This window comes from Camarhynchus parvulus, chromosome 19 (assembly GCF_901933205.1).
Source record: "Camarhynchus parvulus chromosome 19, STF_HiC, whole genome shotgun sequence".
NCBI lineage: Eukaryota > Metazoa > Chordata > Aves > Passeriformes > Thraupidae > Camarhynchus > Camarhynchus parvulus.
In genome coordinates, this window is record NC_044589.1 from 10,473,923 (window position 1) to 10,498,515 (window position 24,593).

Below are 24,593 nucleotides of genomic sequence, written 5' to 3' on the forward strand. Positions count from 1 at the left end.
TTGCCCTGCTCCACTGCCTCATGTCCTAAATTCAGGGTTTTTTTTTTTTCAGATGTATTTAAGCTTTTAAAACCTGGTATCAATTTAGTGCAAATTAAGGAGGCTGTCTTCTTCTGTCAGTAAGGTACAACCTAACTGCCTCTCTGGATCCCTCATGTCAGATGAACAGTCCCAATTCTAATAATTGGGAGATGAGTGGTTCCTGCACTGACAGCTCAGCTCTGTGCAAGTCCATCAGACAGGCTGGATATGAAACCAAATGTAATGCAGTTACCTGGACTATTTTTCTCACATCTCCATTGTGAAAACTCAAACCACAGCGATTCCACAAGGACATAATGAAGTTCCCTCCTACTCATGATAGGGATGAACCCCCATACCTATCGTCAAAGCTTATATTCACTAAAATATGTTTATCCTAATGCCCGCTCACACCTCCCCTGGCTGGGCAGGCCGCCCCTGCCCCGGCCCTGCTTCCTCCAGGGGCGCGGAAGGGAGAGGAGCCGACCGCGGGCTCCTCGGAGCGAGCTGGGAGCCCTGACATACCTGAGGGGAGGCTGAGGGGCTGAGGCGGGCGTGGAGACGGGAGAGAGACAGCGAAGCGGGCAATGAGGGGCGAGGCGGGCACTGAGGGGCGAGGCGGGCACTGAGGTGTGAGGGACACGCTGAGGGCTGAGGCGGGAAATGAGGTCTGAGGGACACGGCGGGCACTGAGGGACGTGCTGAGGGGTCGGGGACGCGCTGAGGGCTGAGGCGGGCACTGAGGGGTGAGGTAGCGCTGAGGAGAGCGCCCCGGGGCGGCGGCGGGCGCTGAGGGCGGTGGCAGGGGCGGAGCGGGCGCGCTTGCGGAGCCCGGCGGCCGCGCATGTACCGCGCGGTGATTGCCCGACGAGCGCAGCGGGGCGGGCCGGGCCGCCTCCCGCCCGCCTCCCTCCCTCCTTTCCTCCCTCCCTCCGCCGCTCCCCGCCGCCGCCTCGCCTCCCGGCCTCCCTGATGCCGAGGGATGGATAGAGCGGCTGCCCTGCGAGCCGCCGGCATGCTGGAGAGGAAGGAGCGGAGCGGCGGCGAGGCGGCGGGGCCGCGGGGCTTGCCGGCCGTGCGGACCACGCTGCAGCAGTGCGGGCTGCTGCAGGACCTCATCGACATCTCGCTCTCCAACCTGCGCGGGCTCCGCACCAAGTGTGCCGCGTCCAACGACCTCACGCAGCAGGAGATCCGCACGCTGGAGGTACGGCGCGGGCTGGCAGCCGCGGGCGCCGCAGCGGGGCCGCGCTGCCGCCTCTGCCCCGCACGGCTGGGGCTGCGGCCGGGGCCTGCCGCTGCCCGCCGCCCTGTCCCTTCGGTACCGGGGCCGCGCCGCTCCGCTCCTTCTCCCGCGGGCCAAGCGCTGTTGGCGGGGACAGCGGCGCCCCCGGCCCCCGCCGCGGAGCTGTCAGCGGCCTCGGCGCTCCCGGCGCGGGGCCCGCCGCCCGGGGAAGCCGCGGAGCGGGAGCGCGGTGCCGGCGGAGCGCGGACAGGTGCGGGGCAGCCCCTCGGGTGCCCCGGGCTGTCGGGCGGGTGCGCGGCAGCTCCGTGAGGCAGCGTGCGGCCGCCCCGCCGCGCCCCGGGGCCTGGGCCGGGCTCCCGTGTCCCTGCGGAGCGGGATGCGATGTGTGGCGCGGAGCAAAGGTGACTCCGGGCTCGCTGGCAGGAGGTGTGTCCCCACGCCGCTGTCCTGGCGTGCTGGGAAAACTCCCCTTTGCCTCAGGTCCTTGGTGTTTGGTCCTAATGCTTCCTGCCCTCTGCTCCAGGCCTGTCTCTCTATCCCTGGCTCAGTTTCACTGATCTAATCTGATCCTCCTTTTCCCTCTGTTGCTGTGGCTCAAACAGCATCATGGACTGGGCTGGAGAGATGTTCCACTGTTTAGAGTGATTATATGAAATTCTTCAAACACAAAACATGCGCTGCTGTGATGCTGTCGAAGAAGAGCTGGATTTGTATAAAAGTCTGTATAAGTACATAGGATATATTTTTCCTTAGTTAATTTGACCTTTAGAAACTTAAATAACATTTCCTTTTACCTTCTTGGCAGGTAGTTTTGTTCTAAGCAAGCAATCCCCTCCTGTTCCCTTCTTTGATTTAAGTTTGATGTAAATGCTAATGCTCCTCTTCTCTACCTGGTACTGGAGACAGTGGAGCTAAACAGAGCATTAGGCTTTTTAGGAAGAAAGGATTGTCGCAACACTGTAACTGTAATAAACCTACATGCAGAAAAATCCATCACATGAGAAATGAAGGTTGGGAAGAAAACCATGAAACAATAGGTGGTAGGTAGCTTTTGGCACAGCCTCCTGGAAATCTATCATTCTTCCTTTATTCTTTATCTGACTTTTTTTTTGGTTTTGGTTGGTTGGTTGGTTGGTTTGTTTTGTGGGGTGTTTTGTTTTGGTTGGTTCTTTTTCCCCAAAAATGTATAGTGCTGTTCTTCCTCCTGTCACCTCCAAATAGCATCCCAAAGGCTATTCTCTGTGAAACAATATTTATATAGCCTTTTGGCAGCCCTGCTTGAGGGCCTTTTCGATGCCCAATGTCAATCAGCATCATTTCGGAAAGTGATCATCACTATTTTGCTTGTGGACCTGTTCTAAAAGAAAACCTTTATTCACAAAGTATAAAGGCCTTTTATGATCTTGAGGCTCTTCTTAAAGCAACAAAAGCTGTTTCTAGTGGATAGTTGTTGAGTGTGTGCACACAATCCTCCTCAGCATTTATCTGTTTAAACAAATGGGTGCCACATTCACCAATGATCATAAAATTTATATTCAGAAGAAAATCTCTTCAATGTACAGTCCAGTGTGTGATTTCTCCGGGAGTTCAACCAAGTGCTGGATCTGTGCCCGCACATGGAGCTGTGGGCATGGGTACAGACTCCGTGTTCTTTGCACTGTTGGGTTGGCTGTACCAAAATACATGTCAGGCATAGCCCGAGTCTTGTGCTTTACTGTGCCAGGCTGCAGTCACAGAGCCAGACTGCAGGAGCTCAGGGGCTGTATTTGCTTCCCCAAGCTGTCATTGCTTGTGGTGCCCCTAAGGGAGGTGGGCCCAGAGCTGTCTCAGGTACCAGGTGGAGTTCCTGTGCTCCGATTCCTGTGCCAGCAGTGCCACTGAGGCAGTGTGCCTCTGCCTGTGGGGTCGTGCCAGCACAGACATGAGCTCTGGTCCTGCAGGGAGCTCGCTACTGGTAGATGGACTCTGCAGGCAGCTCCTGAAGAGTCCAGAGTGCAGCTGGGAGCTTGGAGTTCTTCAGGGCCTGCTGTGCTTCCCTGGTGGCCTCCACAAGTCACCAAATGGCTCTGTGGGTCATGATTAGTGTCTGCTGGTAGTGCAGTGCTGTGAGCCACGTCTGTACTATACATTCACATCTGTACTACACATATTACTAGTCCTGAACTGGGAGCTTGTCGAGGCTGGGGCTGAACTCTCACAGGGCTTTTCTTCTGCAAAGACTTCAGAGGAAAAAGAATTGTGAAAACTTAGTTCCATTAATATAACTGGTACACTGTGTGGTGATGTGTAGTCGCCAGGTAAAGAACACCAACCTAACCAAGGGCACTTGGACTCAAGCTTAGCTCCCTCCCCATTTACTGCAATGCTTTAATTCCTTCCTCATTCCTCTTGCTTGTAAGGTGTTCTCAAAATAAAACACAAGGTAGATAAGGATTTCAAACTGGACCTTGGCAGGTACAGATAAGCACTCAGGGTGGCTCAGAAGAGTTCAGGGAAAACTGAGATACAGGAAGGAGAAGAAAGAAAGGGCTGTGGGAATTGCTTGCAAAGGATGTGTTGAGTGTAAGGTGTTGTATGAGCTGACCCTGTTTCAGGGTAGGAAGGCCATTTCTTAGAAGGGCAGGGAGTTTCCCTGTAGTGGAAAGTAGGTTCTTTGGTTATTTAGGTAGTTTGGTTATTAGCAAACTGGGTTCTTTGATGCCACAAGGTCTGGGGTGCTGGGGTTTTAAGCTTTATATCTTCTGCCCAATAAGTGCTTGAGTGTTTTTCTTTTTACCCAGTGCTGGTCTGTGCTTTCAGTTCTGTCCTAGCGTGTTTACTCACTTCTCAAGTTGACTACAAAACTGAAATGGAAAATAATGGTAATTTTAACCCATATGTAAGAGCAAAAAATGTCTGCCATGTAGTGAGCATCCAGTGTGTTTCCAAGCATCCTTGGAAAGAAATAGCTCTGTCAGTCTTTACCTCTGTCCTTACACTAATCCCTTGTATGACTCAAATTGGTTTTGCAAAGTTAGCAGCATATTATTTTTAGCTGTATTTCTTTGTGAAAGCAGTATCTTTCTGGATTCATTTCCCTGGCTGGGAAACTGCTGGTGGGACTAGACATCTGTGGTGAAGCACATCCAACTTCCAACTGCAGCTCAAGCCAGTCTGCTGGAGGTGAGCAGGAGAACACAGTCGCCAGTGCTGGCAGCAGGACAGGTTCCTGTGGTTTCTCAGCTGGAAACAGCTGCTTTGGTGAGCTGTGGGAGTCCCCAGACTAAGGGGGACACCTTCTCCCAGCACCCCCCAGTTTTGACTGCAGCAAAGATGAGGGAGGAAGGCTGAACTGCAAGACCTGGAGTGGATTTAGACTGCAGATGTATTTTCTTTCTAGCTGGGTTCTTGCCTCAGAAGAGCTGACTGCAGTGGCTCTGGCATGGCAGCTGCCTCCAAACTGGTTATGGTGGGAGTGTCGGGGTGAGGCAGTAGCACACATTCTGAGGTCTGCCTGCTCTTTGGGAAAACTGTCCTCCTGGCTCTCTGGCCACACTAGATCCATGATAGAGACACTCCTGGGCCTGTGTGCAAAGATCAGTTTGGCCTCTTCCTCGGGAATGTCTTCTGTTTGACACCTTCAGCAAACCAAGCACCAGATCAGAAAGCCTCACTCCAGCTGTGCTGTCTCACAAATAAGTCAGTCTAGTCTCCACAAATCAGTAGTTCAGTGGCTGAATGGTACCTGTGCATTAAATCTGTTTGAACTTGCTTTGGCATTATCTCAATTCATTTGGCAATTTATCTAGAAAAGGTTTATCTTACCAAGCAATCTCTGAACAGAAACAAACCATTTGAAAATGGGGGGAGGCACGAGAGAAGAGGAAGAAGGATTGTAATAGTCCACACTTGCAAATTGGAAGTTGAGCATGCATACAGGAAGGACAACTGTGTTTGTAAATTGGAAGCAGTGGGAGTAGCGAATTTTTCAGGCCAAACTGCAACCTGTAGCCACATGTTTATGAGCTTTGTTCAGCTGAAAAGACTTCCTTTCCCAGCAGGTCTTATGTAAGAGAAGAAGAAAGTCTCTTACTTCATCTTACTTTTTGCATATATGCAACACATTTGTTTTTCTTAAAGTGTCTTTTGTTTTTTTAGGACTCTTTCTCCTTTCTAAAACTTGTGCACTTCATGTACAAGATAGTCTTCAACAGAGATTCTATTTGAGTTGGAAGAAAGGAAGACCATATATTATTATCTAGTCTGCAGACATCATCTTTCCTTTGTGACAGTTATGATCAGAGTTTCCACATCATAATGGAATTTAGCACATCTCTTACCACTGATTTTTTATAACTGTTGACACAGAAACTCGGCAGCAGTGTTTTCACTTACCTGGAGTTACCAGGACAAGCTCTGGTGAGCAGGTTTTTGTCAGTATGAAGACAGTACAAGGGACTCTTCACTTTTCTGTCAGGCTCTGTGTACTCCTTGCCTTGTGTTGGATTCCATGGTGCACTGACTGGGAAACAAGAAAGGAAGTGTCAGAGTAAGGCTCTGTGCTGCCTTTGCCTTTCTAGGGCTGCCTGTGCAGTCACAGGTAACACAGCGTTATTCCTGCTCACCCTCCTGCAGCCCTGGAGCTGCGGGGCAGGAGCCCAGCAGAGCCTGGCTGGGAGCTCTGTCTGTCTGTCTGTGCCTGCACACAGCTACAGGAACCCACAGCCTATGCAGCCACACTGGCCTTGGTCTCTGCACACAGCTTCTAACACAGAACTGATCTAATCAGGGAAGTAGCCAAGCTGGGCCCCAGCTGTGTCCAGCTGAACTCCTGGTTGTGACCAAGCTCGCCCAGATCGCACCTGCACAGACCTTGGGCTGCTACTCTATTTCCAATGCTGTGAACTGCATTTCACCCAAGGAAAGCCCCCATCAGTGTTCCAGCTGCATGCTAGAGACAGATGTACAGCAATGAGTCAGCGCTGGGTACACAAATTTATCACCTGCTTTGGTCATAAATAGGAGCACTTAACAAAGAAGTCAGGTGAAATACCAAATTATTTAAGGAATAGTGTCTGTTACAATATTTCCAACTAAGTGTAATCTATCAGATGCTTGAGGGATAAACACTCACCTTTCTTTTAGGATTAATATTTCTTACCCTCATTTTCAGCTTAGAGGGATTCCTTTTTTTTTTTCTCCTTATTAAAAGGAAAATGGTGCTGAAAGCAAGCCTGACTGTCTCCACTGTTAGGGGGTTGGAGAATGTATTGGCTGGATTGCTGCTGTGGTGAAAGGCACAGAGTGATGTATGGATGATCCTGACTCAGCCAGCTCTCAGACTTCCCTCCCTGCTCATTTCTCACTCCTGTGGAGCAATCCCACACAGTTGACACTACCAGCAGCACAGAGTTGCCACAGCAGGCAAATATAGGGAACAGAAGCTCTCTGAATCTGGAAACACACCTGCTCCAAAAGCAAAGGGGAGTTTTTCCAGCACATGACTCGTGAGCAGTTGTGCATGGAAGTGTTGTGGGCATTCCTGCTTCTTGGTGGGAGTCTGCACCTAGTCAGACTAGCACATGATTAGGAAACAGTTTGGCGTTCTGGCTTAGCACCAGTCCTCATTGGCATAGCCCCTGGAATCTAGGACAGGATCAGTCCCCAGTTAAACTAGATAAACTCTGCCTTGCTTGTGGGAAGACAGTTGGGAAGCACCAAAGTTTACAGGTGGTCAGAGAGGCCTTTTGCCTTAAGCCAGAGCTGCACAGAGCTCCTGTGCCACCTAGAGATCCCAGAGGCGTGTCCCAGCCAGCCCTGCTCCCACTGCACACCTCCAAGGACATGAGGTAATCACTGCTGCAGCTGTGGTGTTCACTTGCTCCTGTGCTAGGTGACAGTCACCTGTTCTGTGCTCAGCTCCCTGTCCTCCTTGGAAACCTGCTTTTTGCATGACCTGTTTAAAATGAACCCTGGGGCATTCCTGAGGTGGAATCTCAAGCCTTTGCTTAGGCCCTGCTCTTGGGGTTTGAGGGAATCACAGCCCAGGCTGATCATAGGTGTCTGGTGTTTATCCTGCTCTAAGTGCAGCACAGAGGGCTGAAGTCTGAGCTATTGGGGCTGGAGGCAGAATGAAGATCCAAATCTCATTGGACTTACACACCTGAGCTCAAGACTGTTCAAAATCTGTCTTTAAAAGTAAAGTCAGTACAGTTATCATTTGTGTATATATTCTAAACTGAGCAGAGGCCAGGTCTCTCATTCCTCTTATGCCTAGTGAGAGCATCCAGCTGGTTCTGCGTGCATCTTGGGGAAGCAGGGAAGGGTCACAGGACACTTAAGCAGCAGAGTCAGGAATCACGCTTTGGTCAGGGTATGGAGTGCCCCTGATAGGATGATTAGTAGTTATCCCACATGGAAGAGCGCTAATAGCAGAGCCTGTGAGCTCTCTTTGGAGCAGTAATTAATGTGGCACTGAGGAATGCTGCTGGGATGCAGCAGATCCAGGCTCTGATCTGGTCTGATCTGATGCTGCCAGAACAGGTCATTGACCCCAGTGTTCAGCATGCAGCCAGGAGCCTCAGGGTTGAGGCCCTGGAAATCTTCAGAAGCTTTTTGCAATGAGTTTAGTACCTTCCTGCCCAGTTCTGCTCTCCTTACATGCTTCTAAAACGTGGGTTTGTTGATTTATCAAAGAACTTTCACTTCTGTTTGAAGCAATCTAAATTTGGAAAGGAAGTCTTGAGCTCGTTGTTGTTGTGTACGAGTTATTGTTGAGGCCTGCAGGTTCCAGTGTGAGGTTTTAGTTATAAACTGAAGAAATAATTAGTAGGTTTTACAGATTGAGAACTGCACATTGATTTTTGGCCATCAGCAGTAAAAGACACTGCTAGGGGAGGTGATGGGTTTGTCAGTAGGTGCAGTCATGGGGAAATGTGTGTCCATGCCCCTTATGCTGCCTACAGTGCTCTTGGAGAACCTCTCCAAACCTGGGTCCTACCAATTTTCTAGCAACATTTTTCTTCTTCCAGAGCAGTTTTTCCCTTTTATTTCCAGAGTAAGCTAGAGGATTAAGTCCTGCTTTGAAATACAGTTACATAGCTCCTCTGAAATAAGCTGAAGTAGGGAGATTTTGTTTTTTAAAGCTTCCTGACTTTTTTAGATGTCTCCTTAAAAACTGTTCTTTATCTGCCAAGCAAATAACTTCAGGCCTTTTGTCTTTATGAGTAAAACTGAAACTTTCCACAGTTCTCTTAATGCAAAATGCTTCTGGGTCTTCATCTTTCCTAGGCAGGGTTCTGTGATGTCCTGCTGCCAGTGCCTCCTGCCTGTGCCTGCAGTGGCTGTGTCCTGCCTGTCCCCACCCTGCAGTGTCTGCTCAGCTCTGCCTCAGCACAAGGTTTTGTCCTCTGGCCCTGGTGCTGTGACAGCCTCTCTGAGGCCCCACAGACATGGCCTGACTCAGCAGTTTTCACACCTCTGCCTTGATCTTTCCTGCAGCTGTAAAACCAAGGTGCAGAGGGGAAGGGGAAACACGTGAGGAAATGCATGGTCTGATCCCTGCCTCTCCCTTTCACTCCTCGTGGATCCTCCACATGAATAGGCTGGCTCAGCCCTTTCAGTCTTCCTGTATTCCTGACACGAGGAGCCTGGTGTGAGCTCGCTGCCACTGCAGGCATGGCCCCTTTATACTGCAAAGAATAAAGTCTCCACATGCAGGCTGTATTTTACAGGGTGGGTTAGCACCATGGTCTGTCAGCTTCCCTCACAGAGCCTCAGTGGTGTGGGAACAGCATCAGTGAGCTCTGCAAGTCTCTGCATTGCTAGAATTCTTTAAGAGTTCTTCTAAGTGCTGAGCCTTCAGCCTCTTCATGCAAGTAGCTGTGGCTCTGAGATTTATCTAACCTCAAACTCTGGGAGAGAGAACGGGGGGAGGGGGAAGTTGGAGAACCACCCTGATGCATGGGGGATTTTGAAATGTATCAGTAAGAAACACTCATTTATTTGGGAAAAAGAATTTTGGGAGCTTTTCCTCCAAGATGACTGACTGCAAACAGACCATAGCTTCTGGGAGGTCAGGGTGGGTACCATGGCACAGCTTTGCTTTGATCTCAGGTAGCTGCACCAGGATCACGTTTAATTACTTTGAAAGCCTGTCTCTGAGCAGTAGATTCTCTTCCCCCAACTGGGATGGACTTCATTATACAGAGGACAAAAGTCTGTGTTTTCTTCAGTAAATTCTTATTTTCATGCAAAACTTTGAACTGGGTGATAGCATATTTGAACTTTGGGGCTACTTTAGATTTATACTTGACTCTCTGATGTGAGTTTTATGTTCATATTTCTTCTTAGATTTGCGGTATGAAATAAAGCTCTTCTATTCCTCAGAAGTTGAAAGACATGGAAAACCTTCTGTGAGCTGTGGTGCTTTATCTCAAAGCACATATCATTTCCAGCAAGGTAGCTGTTACATTCCTGTAACGTATTGTCCAACTATTATTTAATCAATAAGACATATATTTCACAGCACAGCAAGTACACAGCTTTAAAGCCAGCAACCTTGCAAAGCTTATAGTATTGGCCACCAAGTACTGTCCTCCAAATGATTTTCTCATGTTCCAATGAGCTTCTGCTTACCATCTGCCCTTCACACAGTCATCATATCATGTCTGTTCTTTAAAAGACAATTTAATTAGATCTTCTTTCAGTAGGTTTTAATCAAGTGTTATGGGGTTGCTGGTGAATTATTTACAGCCGTATCACTTGATGGAACACTTGGTCTGCTAAAGGTATCATGTAAGTGACATCTGTAGCAAAGAGTAGAGCTGGCTTTGACCGAGAACCCCACTTATGTTCCTTGGGGTTGTCCAGTTGACATCAGATGAATGTCAGGTTATGTGAGCCCACTTTCCTTTACAGGAGTAGCAATTGAATGTGACTGCACTGAAGACAAAGGAGTTGAAGCAGTTTAAAACTAGGGTAAGAGCTGAATTTAGCTCTAGTCTCTGCTGGCTCAGTTCTTTCATAAGTGCTTTTCAAGGCTGAATACCTTAAACAGCATGGCCTTGACCCCACTTGAAGCTCCAGCTATTTAAACACAAGTACTGTTGTACTGTCTTCAGACTTGGTCTGATGTTAAAGTGCGTTTTGAATGAACACGGGACTGAAAAACAACACACACATAGCAAAGGATAACCAGCTGAGAAAGGGGATATTTTTAGAATTCAGAAGGATTCTTTCTGTGCCTTATTTCACCTGACTCTTGGTAGAAATTCTACAGTTACAAGAAAACCTTGAATTTTTCATCTTGTTGAATGCATGTTTCAGCAACATTGCTCTTTTGCCAGTTCAGCTCCCATTCTGCATGAGACAGCCCCAGCATGAGGCTGCCATCCACCCAAGTACACCTGGAAGGTTACAGCAATAACTATTCAGCTCTCTCTTGGCATCCAGAACTGACACTTAATTGTTCTTCTCCCTTTTGAGCCATGTGTGTGGCAAGAAATGCCACATACCATATGATGGTCTCATCTATAACATGCAAGTGCTGCTACCCACGGCCTAAATAATATTCAGTGTTTGTATGAAGATTTAATTTGCTCACATCTATCTCTGAAATCTCTGCCACTGAAATGACTACAGGAATGCTTTAAAGTCCAACTACTCTTAAGCTCCTTCTCAGAATTTTTAAGTGCTTGGACCTGTTCCTGGGGCTGATAGTGAACTACTAGTACAGCTGGCAATCAAGAACTGTATGTAGGAAAGCGACCCCTACCATTGTCCAATCCATTAGTTCTTTCAGTGGGTAAATGCAGCTGTTTGGCTTTAGGGAATGATGTACCGGGAGGTCCTGGAAACCCCCAAGAGACCAATAGAGAATTTAGCAGGTCATCGTAGCTCGTTGGAGATCATTGTGTGTCATGAGCCTTTTGTGAAGGACAAGACTAATTTACAATTTAATTGTGTTGAAATCCTGGATGTGTCAGCATGCTTCACAGCCTCCTCAGAAGGGACAATAGGGTGAGAGGTTGTGTACTCTGCAGTTCCCTTTGCAATAAGAGAGACACTGCCTACACTCAACCCATGCTTTGATCCTTCCTCGTTCGCTAGAATGACCAAAGACGAGGAGGGAGTTTTTAATGTTGGCAAGTGAAAGCTGAGTAGTTACAGTCGCACTGAGGAACTGAAAGCAGTCGGCCTATTCATGAGAGGCTTTTCTAACTTCTCTTGGCAAGTAGCAAGGGCAGACGCATTTCAGAGAAAGTGCTTCTAGTCCTGATTTTATTTAGTGTTTGGGCCAGGACAATGTGGAAGTTGGGATAAGAAGGGAATTAACTGCACCTTTATTGCCCTGTAATTCTCATATTGCTGCTGCAGATGGCCTGGCTGGGAGACAAAGGGAGCCTTAGCATTGCTTATCTGGGTCAGATATCTGGAGCACACACCTGACAGGTTACCTTCGAGTCTCAAGGTTCACGTTCAGGTGACACTGTACAGCAGTTGGCTTTATAGTGGTTCCTCTCCTTTCAGCGGCTGTGGAACCCACAGGTGTTTTCCTCTCTCTGTCTGCCATTGCTGTTTGTTGGTTCCATACGGATCCTCCCTGGTCTCAAGCCTTGTGCAGCTGCTGGGAGAGCCTTTGTAGCAGAAGGTGCTGCTCCGTGTCACTGAGAGCCTTCCCCTCCCCCAGGTTGGGATATTCCTTGTGCAACGTGATCTAACCCAGAGTGGTTGGGAACTGATGGTCCAGAGTTCATTTCCAGTTATTATTGTAGTAGGGAGCCAGGCTGGATCGAGGTACTCATTTCCAGCACAGACCATATACCCTTTGAAAGCATAAACAACCTCTAGGTCAGTTTTACTTAGCTTCATACACAAGGGTTTCAGCTAAACAGGAAGAGCAAGCGGGAGCTGAGGCACTGCAAGAAGCTGGTTCAGCACTCATCCATACTGGACTAAGTAAGGTCCCTTTTTTAAGTAGAAAAAGATATACATGGAGGACTAAGCTCTAAAGCAGCAGTGGGAGCTCCCTGTTTTTGTCTTTTGAGCTGGTCATGTTAACTGCAATGCCTTTTTTCTCATTATCCAGGATCCTACAGAAGCCCTTCGTAGACAGGATCTAGGATAGCTTTGAAGGCAGGCACGTTCAGAAGTTATTGCTACGGTCTCTTAGAGAGACTGGAGATTAAAGGTACTGAACTAGGTGAATCATTACCCTCAGAGTATGAGATTGTAGTGTTGGGGATCCATGCCTGGTGTTTGTGCAGACCCAGCAGCAGCAATCTGTGTGTAACTACAGCCAGGATGGGAGCACCAAGATAGTGGCAGTAAAGCCTCCCTCAACTGTACTTTGCTGCACACTAATACAGCCTTCTGTTAAGATTTGAGGCTGAAAAGACTCTTTGCACAGCTCAGTATCTGTATGTGCAGATGAGACTAACTTGTGGTGGCTGGCTGTCATTGCCCATTCCAGCTGAATTTGTGCTGCCCTGGCAAACGGGGCTCAGGCAGCTCATGGAGCAAACTGGGGTCAGAGGCTGTTCAATTCAGAGTGCACTAGGGCTGCACAGCCAGTGGGGAAGGGGAGCCTCTGGGCTGGACAAACAGGTCACACAGGTTTCCAGAGCTCTGTCCTACCTGAGCAGAGCTCCAAGGCTGCCGGAGCTGGATGTTTTCAGGTAGGAGCAGCATCAGCACTTTGTGAGATATAAGTTTGGCAGAATTGAAGTTCTGTCAAGTACTAGAGTGTTTAAGCTTAGTTTAGCAAGCATCCATCAGAATAGTCAATAATTTGACTTCTTTGCAGTTAATAATTAAGTTCTTCCTACAAAGCACCACTGATACAATTAAATTTAATTTCTGACTCAAGATTAACAGCTTCACTTGGTCCTTGCTATAGCCTTTCCTTTAGGGAGAGACCAGCTTGGATATGGGGACCTGACCATTTGTGCCCTCTTTATGGAGCAGAGGTCATATCCTGCTCTGTCTCTGTAGAGGTGGCTCCTACACTCCTGCTCTTCCTGTTGCCTCGCTCGCTCTGCCCGTGGCCCTGCAGAGTAGCAGAGGAGTAGGAAGGAAGAACTGATCCAGTACAAAACCTCACTGAACAGTCAAAGACACCCAACAACTGACCAGCAGCTTTGAGCAGAGTAGAACACACAGCTCATCCCAGTAACTTCAAAACAAAACCAGGGAAGAGGCCATAAATAAAACCTTTCTGCAACACCATTTTCTGTCTCACAGCCTTTCCCCACATGCCCCATTTAACTTCTTCAAGTAACCCTTCATTCTCACTGCAATTATACTACCTCCATCAGTGGGATGGTCCTGGGCTTTCAGAAAAGAGCTGCACAGAGGTTTGTCTGGGACTGTGATGTTCCTGATTTTGAGAGAGCAGGAAGGCTAACCTGAGGGCATGCAACTGCAGAAAGAGGGGGCTTGGGACAGGTGCTGGTGAGAGCGTTTGTTTGCTGAGAAGGAAAGAGAGCTGACCCTGGAAGCAGACTCACTGGCAAATGGCATCACCAGTCCTGGAGGGAAGATAAAGCTCAGACAGTCCACTGACACCTTTTTACTTTTTAACTGTTTTAGGAGTCTCTCCTAGAGCTGAGCTGTGGGGGACCTGGTTAACCTGGCAGCTGAATCTCAGTTACACTCACAGCTTTTCCAGTCCTGTATTTTGTGTCTCCGTGCCTGTACACAGCACTCTGGGAGCATTCTTGATAATTGGTGAGCAAACTGAAAATTTCTGATCCCACTGCATGGCAGAACATACCAAAGCTTTTCTTTTTCCCTCTTAAAATCTTGGGTTATAGGTTCAAAGCATTTTGAACAGAGTGGGGTTTAGTGTATTTTGTTCTTCCTGACAATCCCAAAGTACAATCTCATAGCAGCTTGTTAAAATAAAGCTGTTTTGCAGTTTTAAAAGAGAGAATGTGGCAAGTTGCCACATTCCAGTTAAGCAATTTCCTATAGTTGACTTTTTTTTTTAAATGCACATTTTTTTCAGCCGTGTCCCTAGTCTGTTTTCTCTGCAAGAAGACAAAATACCCCAGACAACACAGAAGCCCCCACCTCTGCATTAATACTTGAAGCAAACTCCCCTTCCTGAGTCTCACCATGAGAACAGAACACGGAGCCTTGGCACGGGGGACTGTAGTGTATGTGGCAAACTGGAATTTTTAAGAACTGTGGCTTTTTTTGGAAGCAGCATTTTCCTTCATGGGGGTAGATTTGCCCTTTTATATTGCAGCAGCCCTGAGAAGCAGCTCAGCGATGGAGCGGTTGGGAACCCTCCCGTGGACATGAGCGGGCGGCGGCTCCGCAGTTGGAGCTCAGTCCCAGCGCCGGGAGGGGAGCAGGATGTGCCTGGCTGAGTTCAGTGGGTGGATGCGTGTCCTGCGAAATTGGGGTTTGGCAGGTGCATGCAGAAACCGAGTAACTGATTTAAGAACATCTGCTGAGTAATTGAAAAGGAAGAGCAGGCAAGTCCTCAAGGTAGTGAGTAATGCTACAGCTTCCTATTTCTGGGTGACTGTGTTCAGTCCTCTCCCTTTCTCTTTTCAGCTGAAGGAAATGATTGGCAGTGGCTGTGCTGAAGAGGCAAGACTGGACATGCAGGGGCTTTGCAGGCAGGCCATGGAAATGGGCTCCAGAGCCTGGACAGCCAGACTGCTTCTATGGAGCTCCCAAAGGCCTGTGTTTGTAACCTAACCCAGCACAAGGCTCAGCTGTACTGCTGGGGTGACAGGCAGCACGGGCAGGACCTCGTCCAGCATTCGGGGAAATCAGGGCATCTGGAAGTTTCAGATAACTTCAGTGTTCTTTGAATGAGATCACAGCTGGAAAGCTAATAATAATGTGCTGCTGATTATTTGCACTTTCAAGATTATACTGTAAACAATCTAGTTGAATTTATAAATTTCCTTTACCAAAACACAAAAGAGAAATAAGACTATCTATGAAGGAAGGATGGAGGTAAAAAGGTTTTTTTCTTTTTGTTCAAGACATTTTTGGCTTCAGAAGCTGATTCTAAAGCAAGACTGCTGATACTTAGGGAATTCTGCTATTTTGTTTGCTCATCCTGTGATGGCTGAGCACTGTAAGTTTTGCATTTGTGGAAATCCTCAGAGCGACTGAGCTGTGGAAGGACAGCTTGTGCTCTATTTTGGATCAAGCCAAGTATTAGGAAAGCTGAGCGTGGGCACTGAGTGTGTGCCTGTGAGACAGGTGAGAAGCTGTCTGCAGATCTGCTGGATGCCTTAGCCATTTGTAGGCCTTCACTGTGTTTCTGGCTTTGGTATTCTGGAGGAGTGCTAGAAAAAGTTACTCCCAGTAGTGTCTTACAGCACACCTGGCAGGAGGTGTAGTAGTGTAGCAGTGGCACTTAGAGTCTGCCACTGTACAGTTGTGGCATTGCAGCTTTTTACAGCATCCTCAGGATCCAGGATTTTCAGTAATGCCTAACTTATCCATGTTCCTGTTGGAGAGATCAAGGTGAAATACTGTAAATGGAGTTGGACAAACCCATGAGTGATCTCTGTATAATGATGCAGAGCTGCTTGGCTGCAGTGAAAAATCTCAACTCCTGTGGCATGAATTTGCATCCAGCACTCAGAGCTGTCCGCTGGCAGGCAGAGAAATACAACACAGAATCCCTTTGTGTTTCCCCTGCTCCTTGGGAGGAGAGTATTTCCATGACAGACTAGCACACAGGCTGTTACAATGGCTTTTTCTTTTCTCCTCAGCAGTTTGGGTTTTGTGTGTTTCTGGTCGATGTGGCTCAGCACAGTGAGTCCCTCCTCTGGGCTGAGCCAGGGCAGTGGAAACCCTGAACCCAGAGCCTGCTCAGCTTCTCTCCAGCACATAATCCAAGGACATACTTTAAGACAAAAGGGATGTAACTCAGCACAAGGAATGCAAAGGGGTGATGAAGAAGTTTTCTGAAGAGTATTTCCTAAAGAGCCTGTAGAGCATGAAAAGAGAAATGGAATGGAAGCATACAAGTGTAAAAATAATGTTTTAGAATGTTTCTTACAGGCTGATGCTCTGGATTTTTTTTCTGAATTGTGGAAGCGATGGCAAGTGTGAGAACTTTGCTCTACTCTAAAGGCCTTTTTCCAATCCCCAACTGGAGCAAAAATGTCAGGGTCAGATTTTTCACAAATTCTGCATAAAATAAGTTTTGGACACACAAGCAAAATGCTTAAACTCTGATTCTGAACTGGCACATTTTCTTCCATTGTACATTTAATGCCGATTTTTATTAGAAGAATATGTTTTGAGAACTTTAATTTGCTTCCATAGAATGCTGTGAAAATGAGAAACTTGGTTTTAGCCAGCTGTCACAATACACTTCTCTTAAATGAACAAAACCAAAGTAAAACCAGTCCCAACCCCAACCTCCTGTTCTGCTTAGGTACAGAGAAAAACGTGGTGTGTGAAGTTTCTGTGGAAATTCACAAAAGTAATGGATATTGTACCTGCCTGAAAGATGCTGAGCTTGGTGCTTGTTATTTTTGTATCTGTGATCTTTTTTCAAGTGTTGATTAAAATCTTTCCAGGCTGCTGTATGATGCCAGGTAGCTGTTGCAGAACTGTCTGGTGTATGGCCAATTGCTGCTTATCAGTCTCCTCTATATTTTTCCTCATACAACTATTACTGGGTCAGCAGCTGTATTTTTCTCTACTTTTTAAGTGGGCACAACATGGTTTGGGTGAAAGTCTCAGGGTCATAAGAAAAAAATGTTCTTTTCAGGGTTGGCAATCTGGGTTCAGGTGTCTGCACTCTAAATCCTGTATTTGTATTTAACTAATGATAGAAACCCCCTCATGGTTGCTACAGGCAAATGTGAACCAGTAAGAGAGAGCCCCAAGGAGATTTTTTGAAAAACAAAATGTGAGCAGTGAGCCATGGCAGCTTTCTCACTCACTGTCTGTGAAAAGAGAAATGTGACCCCAGTCTTTGCCAAAATAGCTCAATTCTTTCTAGCAGAAACCCAATAATTGGGAGCATTTCAGAGAATACAGTTTCTTAGCTGAGATTTCCCAGGGTGCAGAGACAGAACGTCTTCAGCTCCAAGACCTGCAGCCTGCTCCTACAGAGATTTAACACTTTTCTGTGTAAACCTCTTCCCCAAAGCCCAGCCCGGCAGCAGTCTGGGGAACTGTGTGTGCCGTGGAGGAGGGGAAGGTGAACTCTGGAAGTGCTCGAATAGTTGAGTCAAACAAGCAGAGGATTTGATTTTGTTGTGTTTTTGTTTCCTTCCCTTGGTGTGCTGATAAGCCTGAGAACAAACTGCTAATCTGTCTCATTCCCCAGCCAGTACGTGAGGGAATGGTAGAGACTGGAGGTTTGTGCTTGTATTTTACTGAGGCTACAGAAAAAGAAACGTGTAAGACAAAAGGAAGATCGCTGGGAAGGCAGAGGAAGAAAAATGGGAAAAAGCCTTTGGGATTAGGGACACCTAAATGCTCCATTGAAGGAGCTTGATTCTTTCCAAGACCTCTCAGTTCTGTCCTGAAGACTGTTCAGACCTCATCCAAGGTGTTTGCCTTGGAGCTCGCTGTCTATGCCAGCTTGGGGTGCTCAGGACCTGCAGAATGAGGCTTGCAATGAGGAAAGGGAAGTGCAGGAATATGACGGGGATCCACAATTAGTCATTCTCTTCCTGACCTTGCTGAAGGAAATGTCTGGCTTTATATTGTCTGCTGTAAACTCGCCTTTATTTAGGCTCTAAGTTTACACATGCACAGCTTGTTGGTGTCTTTATTTTCACTTCCTGAACCATGAGCCAAATATACCTGAGAGTTCTTTCAGAGATGTGTGAGAATGATTAGTGCCATCATAAAAACTATGGAGGATATTCTCTTTAAAGGCACTTTAAGTTTTGAATTTTACAGAGAGATCCATGGGCTTTAACACAACTCCTATCCCCAGAGCATGGCCTGGTGCTTCCTTTCCAGATTCTGAGCCTTCCATAGTCTTTCTCCCTGTCACTTGCTGCCTTCTGCTGCAGTCATTGGAAAGCCCACAGGGGTGGGGGGGTAATTGTTTTCTTGATGGGAGGAGAGATCCAGTGGGTTTGCCTAGATACTGAATAATTATAGAGAGAGGCAGAGTGTTAATGTTATGTTTGGGCTGCATTTGCCTCTGTAGGACTTCACAGGGTTGGACAGGTGCTTGTTTACCTGCACGACTTGGAGAAGCCTGTGTGGTATTCTTCACAGCAGGGTAAATCCACTGGCCTGCTCAATGGCCATGCACCAACAGGTCTGTAGGGCAGTGTGAAACAACAGTAGCCTTCAGGAGAGGCTGGGCAGGAGGAGCTTGCTGTGCTCCGTATGGAGGCACAGCTAAGCCTGATGAAGCGTGGCTGAGTGAAGAAGCCCGCTGGGTGCAGGAGAGCTGTGAGCTGAGAGGAGCAGAGCTGCAGATCTGATGTGGCAGCAGCAGGGCTGTGCTCAGCAAATGGCAAGTACAGTTCTTAGTCTTGCAGAATGCTCTCAGTCATTCTGTTACACTTGTGTGTGTGTCCTCGGCTTGCAAGGGAAGGGGGAGGGCTTTCATTTTTAGTGTTCAGTGGGTGTGAAATCTCTGATCTTTAAGCAGAGCACTGTTCCTGTAGCTGCATTAGGCTCAGATGCCTCGCTGGGACGAAATCTTTGAAGAGAATTATGTTATGAGGCTCAGGGAACTACTTGATTGTGCAGTTTTTCATCCTCCCACTCTTAGCTGGGAAGGCCTCAACTGAATGTTTACAGCCTCACTTGCTGGGATTGTGAAAAAGAGAAGAGTGGAGAAGAAAAGGAGTGGTATGTGGCCTCCAAGTGACCCAGAAATGATGCTGTCTGCATCATTTGACAAAGCAGAAATAACATACTGTAGTGTTTGGGCAGTGGCTATTGTGTCAGCCTCAGGCATGACTGAGGGTTCAAAGGAAAATCCATCCATCTGGTGTTCCAACTCTCCCTACCCCTCTACCTCTCTGTGCTTTGTATTTACCAGTTTCTCCTAAGGCCTCTCCCCCCCAGCACACCTTGCCAGCACATTTTCCTGCTGCCTTGTGCTGGGTCCTGTTTTGCAGGGTCTGTTTAGCAATGCATTGAGAAACTATTTCCTTTTCTGTTACAAGTGAGCCCATAGTCCCTGAGCAGCACAGCTGGGTCCTGCAGGAGCAGCAGGGCTGGCACCAGGGCTCCATGGTGGCACTGTCACCTGGGGGCTTGTTCCATCCTTGGCATCCTTCTGACACCTTCTGCTTTTCAGAGTCCCTGCTGCTGGGAGCCACTGGTTAGAGCAGAGCACTGAGAGCTTTCATGGCCCCTTTTCAGAGCTGCTCCTTCACTTTGTGCAAATTATTTTAATCCTTCTTCCTCTTTCTTGTTTTTAACAAGGTGCTACTGCATGGGGTCCTTTGAGAGCATTGATGTTCCTGAGGTGTTGGTGGCATTCAAAGCAGTGTCACTGTTCTGCAGCCACTCTTGTTCAAGGGCATTGTGCCTGTGGCCCAGCACAGCAGTCACCCCAGACCTGGAGCTTGTGGCTGCACCTGTGTGACCAGGGCAGGGGGGGATAGCAAATGCATCCAAGCGAGCAAGAGCTCTGCTGCTGTTTCAGCACAGCTAAAACTACAGAAACCAGGCCTCCCATTCTGGACAGGTGTCCTGCTCACTGCCAAGCTTCTTGCTGAATGAGTCAGCTGGGTTCAAGTAGAGAATGAATTCCACAGGCTGCAGGTCAGAGGCTGGCAGTAAGTGAGCCCCTTTTTTTTCTCAGATGCCACCTCAAATAAAGCAAATTACTTTGCCGCTAGTTATTTCTCTGTAATATTTTGTCTGATACCATGCATGGCTGGTGAAAATACAGGTCACAATATCATCCTTTAGTAGCTTCAGTTCTACTGGTTTTGAGGGCAAAGCCACGTTGGGTGACAAATGGAGTGACCTATTTTTTTAGGATACAAATAATTCCTTGAAATGAAGTGTTTTGCTTCTCTTCCTCGTACTTTGGGTCCTGTGCGGATCCTGTGCTTGCCTTGGAAAGAGCTGTTCGAATTTCTTGCTGATCTCAAGGTAGTTTGGAAATTTGTGAGATTGTGAGACTCTCCAGCTGAATCCTGCATTATGTGACTGTTCCTAATGGAAGCACAGATGGGAAGGATGGTTTTCTCTGTGGCTGAACGAAGTGTTCTATGAACAGGTTTGGATCAGATTTCACTGCAAATTGAGCATATGTCATGTGAAAAGGGTACAGACCCACTCTCTCAGTTTAAGCAAGCAGATTTGGTTCTAAACTGGTGAAAACCAGGCACTGGTTCAATTCTCCCTGTACTAGAAAGGGAACACTTCACACTGTCATCGGGTATCTTTATACCTACAGGCACAAGGAGGAGTTCTCTGAACAGAGGGGGAAATGAGAATTTCTGAGGCTGCAGTTGGTGCTGGTGATGCTGTGATCAGATGCTGATAACCATCCAGATAGCTGGGGGCACTCAGATGAGTCAGCTGCTGAGAGCTTGGGTTCATAAAGGAGCAGCTCAGTGCTCAGTGGGCAGAGCTGCAGGCACGGTTGGGTTGTTGTCAGCTGGAGGGCCCTGCAGACCCTCACACTGGAGCAGAACTGGTTTGGATGGTTGGCTGCACAGCACAGAGAAGCCTGTCCTGTGCCTGCAGACCCCTGGCAGAGCCGAGCCTTGTGTGGGCACCTGCACAGGGACTTTTTGAGCTCTCCAGAGCCCAGGCTCTGCCCCAGATCTGTATGCTGTATAACAGTGACATCCTGGGTCTTTCCCTTGCATGGATCAACCCTGCTGTACCCTTTTTTCACTTTAAAATGGATGACTTTGAGAAAGTGCCCTGAAGTATCCTCACATGCTGCTGCTCTCCCAGTAGCTGGTGAGATCTTTATCAATTTCTCACATGGGTACCAAGCATGACTTCAGAGACAAATTTGGTAAGTCCAATTCTGACCTTTTTATGTTCTCTTCAGTTCTCAGGTGGCCTGGAAGGTTTTTTTGGTCTGACATAGCGTTTGTGTATATAATCGCACTGGGGAGAATAGATAAGAGTCAGCAAAAGGTGTGAAGGGAATCCACTTTCACTGGATGCCTTCAGATGACTCATCTGACTTTCCCCAGTGCCCCGTGCAGATAAACTCCAGCTCAGAAGTTTTGTCTTCTGTTTGAGGAGGCAGAGATGCAGAACATTCCTCACGCTGTGATCCTGATCTGGCCAGTGCAGTGTCCTGCTGCACCAGGAGCTGCTGGGGTGCTTCAGGGAGTGCTCCCTGCCCTCTGGGCTGGTTCTTGGCAGGAGGTTAATAGAGGAGTTCCTTCCTGATTAATTCCTGTCTGAGGCAAGATAGATGATTTGCATTTCTCTTAACCACATGCAAGAGCTGGGCCATACATTGATCTGATCCTTTTAAAGCCTCAGCCACCAGCTGGGTAAATTGCAGGGCAGGACTTGCTTGTAGCCTTGGAAGTTTCCGTGTAAGCTCATGTTTATTGTCTCCTCCAGTGCTGCCAGGCTCCCTGAGATTTCATCTCCGGGCACAGGAGCAATAGGATCTGCTTTTGACCATGTGCTTGATTTGTTGATTAAATCATGACAGTTGTTTGTTTTGGGTATTGCAAAACTCCTCTTCTAAACATTGCGTATGTTTCAAGTCAACAAGAAAAGTTGCAGGCTTCACTGAGCAGATTATAAGTTTTGTGAAAGTGTGAAAACATGGCATTTGGTTGTGAAACGTATGATTGAATCAAACTTGGTCTCCAACTGTTGATATTCTGAAGAAATCTTGGCTGGCACCTTGGTATAGCAGAGTCCTCCCTCTGCCTGTCCCCAAGTTGTTTAATTTATAATTTTCATTCTCTGCCATGGTTTCCCTTTTTTTTTTTTTGTGAGTTGAAAATTACTATTTTTGCTGCATTTATAGGGTATTTCAAGATAAGCAGATTAAAAATTAAAAGCATGAAACTAAGCCACAGAAGGCTTCAGAAAAATGGGGAGTCTTCTAGCCTTTGCTCCTTTTTCCATGTTTACTTGGATCAAGTGCATTCAGACTGGGTTTTGGTCTAAGTTTAATGCCTTTTAGTGACTTTGGAACAAGATGCCACTTTTGTAAACACAAATAAAACATAATCAACAAGAAGCTTGGGGAGAGTTGACGCCCAAATGCATGAAACTTGATTTATCTGGTTAGTATCTCCTGAATTCTGCAGCCCAGTGTCAGTGATCTGGTTTTTCAGATGCCTTTCTGTGCCATGTCTGCAGAAGTGCAGCTGAAAAACTTGTGGGCATTTGCTTTTTGTTTATTGTCCTCTAAAGTCCCAGCTGTTGGCTGGAGGTCATGGATTTGGGCAGACTTGCATCTCAAGAGATCTGCTGTTTATTTTGCAGAAATAAATAAAAAAGTACAAGCTTGGCAGATTTCTCCTAAACTTCTTGGACCTGCTTCTCATCTGTGGTGTAAAGGGATCTTTTAAAGGTGCTGTAAGGAGATGAACATGTGTCCAGGAGCACCTGGCAGCATGTGCCCTTCTCAGAGCAGTGAGGACTGGTGTCCTGGCCGTCAGCTGCACCAGGCAGAGCAGCAGGGCTCTGCCCTGGAGTCAGTGATGTGCTCCAGCTGCTCCGTGTCCTGTCTCTGTTCTTGCCCTTTCCCGTCTCTGTGGGTTCAAGGCAGTTGGAGTATTGCTGCTTCTGGTATGGGGTTTGCCATTTGTGATGAGTAGGACGTGCCATTTAGCAAGCAGGCAGTGAGTAGCTACTATTGGCTTTATCTCTCAGTCTAGTTTGTGGTTGGAGACCTGTGTGCTGGTTGTGGGTTTTTATGTGCGTCACTGAACCCAGAAATTTTATTATATTCTCAGAAAAGGGTTTTGCAACAGCTCAGCTATTAAAGCCAAACCATGTAGTTTAGTAAAAAGTCTGGGCAGGAAACAACAAAATGAAATTCATCCTAGGGGAGAAGCGTGGTGTATGTAGGCTGGGACGAGAATGCAAATACACTATTTATAGGACATGGGGAAAACAAATTTGGACTTGAGGAGTAAAAGCGAAAGAGCTATCCGAGAAAAACCAGCCTTGGCCCTCTGAGACACTCAGAGCTGTGCTGCCAGAGTGCTTATCCATTTTGGAGAATTCGTTACATTCCAGCAAAGGAGAAAAGCTCCACATTGAAATCCATGCTGCACAGAGTCCCTTCCAGCAGTGTCCTTTAGGAATTTATGCTATGGATGACACCTGGGCAGGGGAAATTCTTGAACCAGTATTTTTTTAAGCAGTACGAAACCAGCTGAGGCTGGTGCCTGCTCCAGGGAGTTCCTGCAGGAGGAGCAGGCAGAGCTGTGCAGGGAGAAGGGGAGGGATGAGTGCATTTGCTCCTGATCAGACAGATCAGTCAGTGGCAGAGCCAGAGTGCAGCCCAGCTCTGTTCTCTTACTCATGTGATGCTTCTGGAGTTACTCTGGGGTTGGCCAGGAGAACTTCTGTGAGGAGTGCAAAAGCAGTGGCTGTACCTCAGCAACATCCTGCCTCGAGCAGCGTGCTGTCCTCGTGACACTGCACGCTGGAATTGGATAACGTGGGGCACACACTTTCTGTATAATTTCTTTTACATAATTTGTGATTTTTCATTTATAAATAGATGCTAAGCCCTCCTTTCCTTCCACTGTGGTTTTTAGAACAGATTCTGACACCTCCAATGCCTGCAGTTCCCTGCTTTATTCTGGATCATGTGCTACTTTTAGGGCATTTGCCTGTAATTAGTGTTCCATATAATGAAGCATGGAGCTCTGGCTTTACAGAGTATGCTGATAGCTCATCCTTCTTCCAGGAAAAATAAATCTTGCCTGATGGGAGATCCTACACTAAAATAACAGATTACAGTCAGACTGCAGAGCCAAGCTTTAGACACAGGCCCATCAGGGCTGGCTGTACCAGTTCCAAAATCACTGTGCAATCTTGCCTCTGTCCCTAGGTGCTCTGCAACCCTGAGGCATTCCCAGGAATGGGGAAGGGTGAGGTGAGCCAGGGGCAGCAGCAGCTACATCCCTCGGTGCCCTGGGAATTCCATGGGCAGGCTCACAAACACGCTGAGCTGTTTGCCTGGGGCTGGATGTTGTGGTTGCAGTTTGTATATCAGAACACATATCGTCATTGGCCCTTCCCTCGAGTGGCCTCTGCAAAGAGACAAGGCTTGGGTGATTTCTGTCTTCCTTCTCTTTTCCATGACATAGCTATTGCACAGTTGGGAAGCTGTTTCTCATTTGTGTAAGCTGATTTTTGGCATACTGGGGGCTGTTGAGTCTACAAACTTCCTGCATCCTCTTCTTTCTGCCTG

The 24,593-nt window shown here is 47.5% G+C and overlaps 1 protein-coding gene across 1 annotated transcript in view; it reads left to right on the forward strand.

Moving 5' to 3' along the window:
* The first annotated feature begins 1,003 nt into the window (after positions 1–1,003).
* KSR1 (kinase suppressor of ras 1) overlaps positions 1,004–24,593 on the forward strand; it is a 48,033-nt gene continuing 24,443 nt past the window's right edge. Inside the window, 1 exon segment of the mRNA XM_030962841.1 lies at positions 1,004–1,228. Within this exon segment, the coding sequence (XP_030818701.1) occupies positions 1,004–1,228 (225 nt within the window).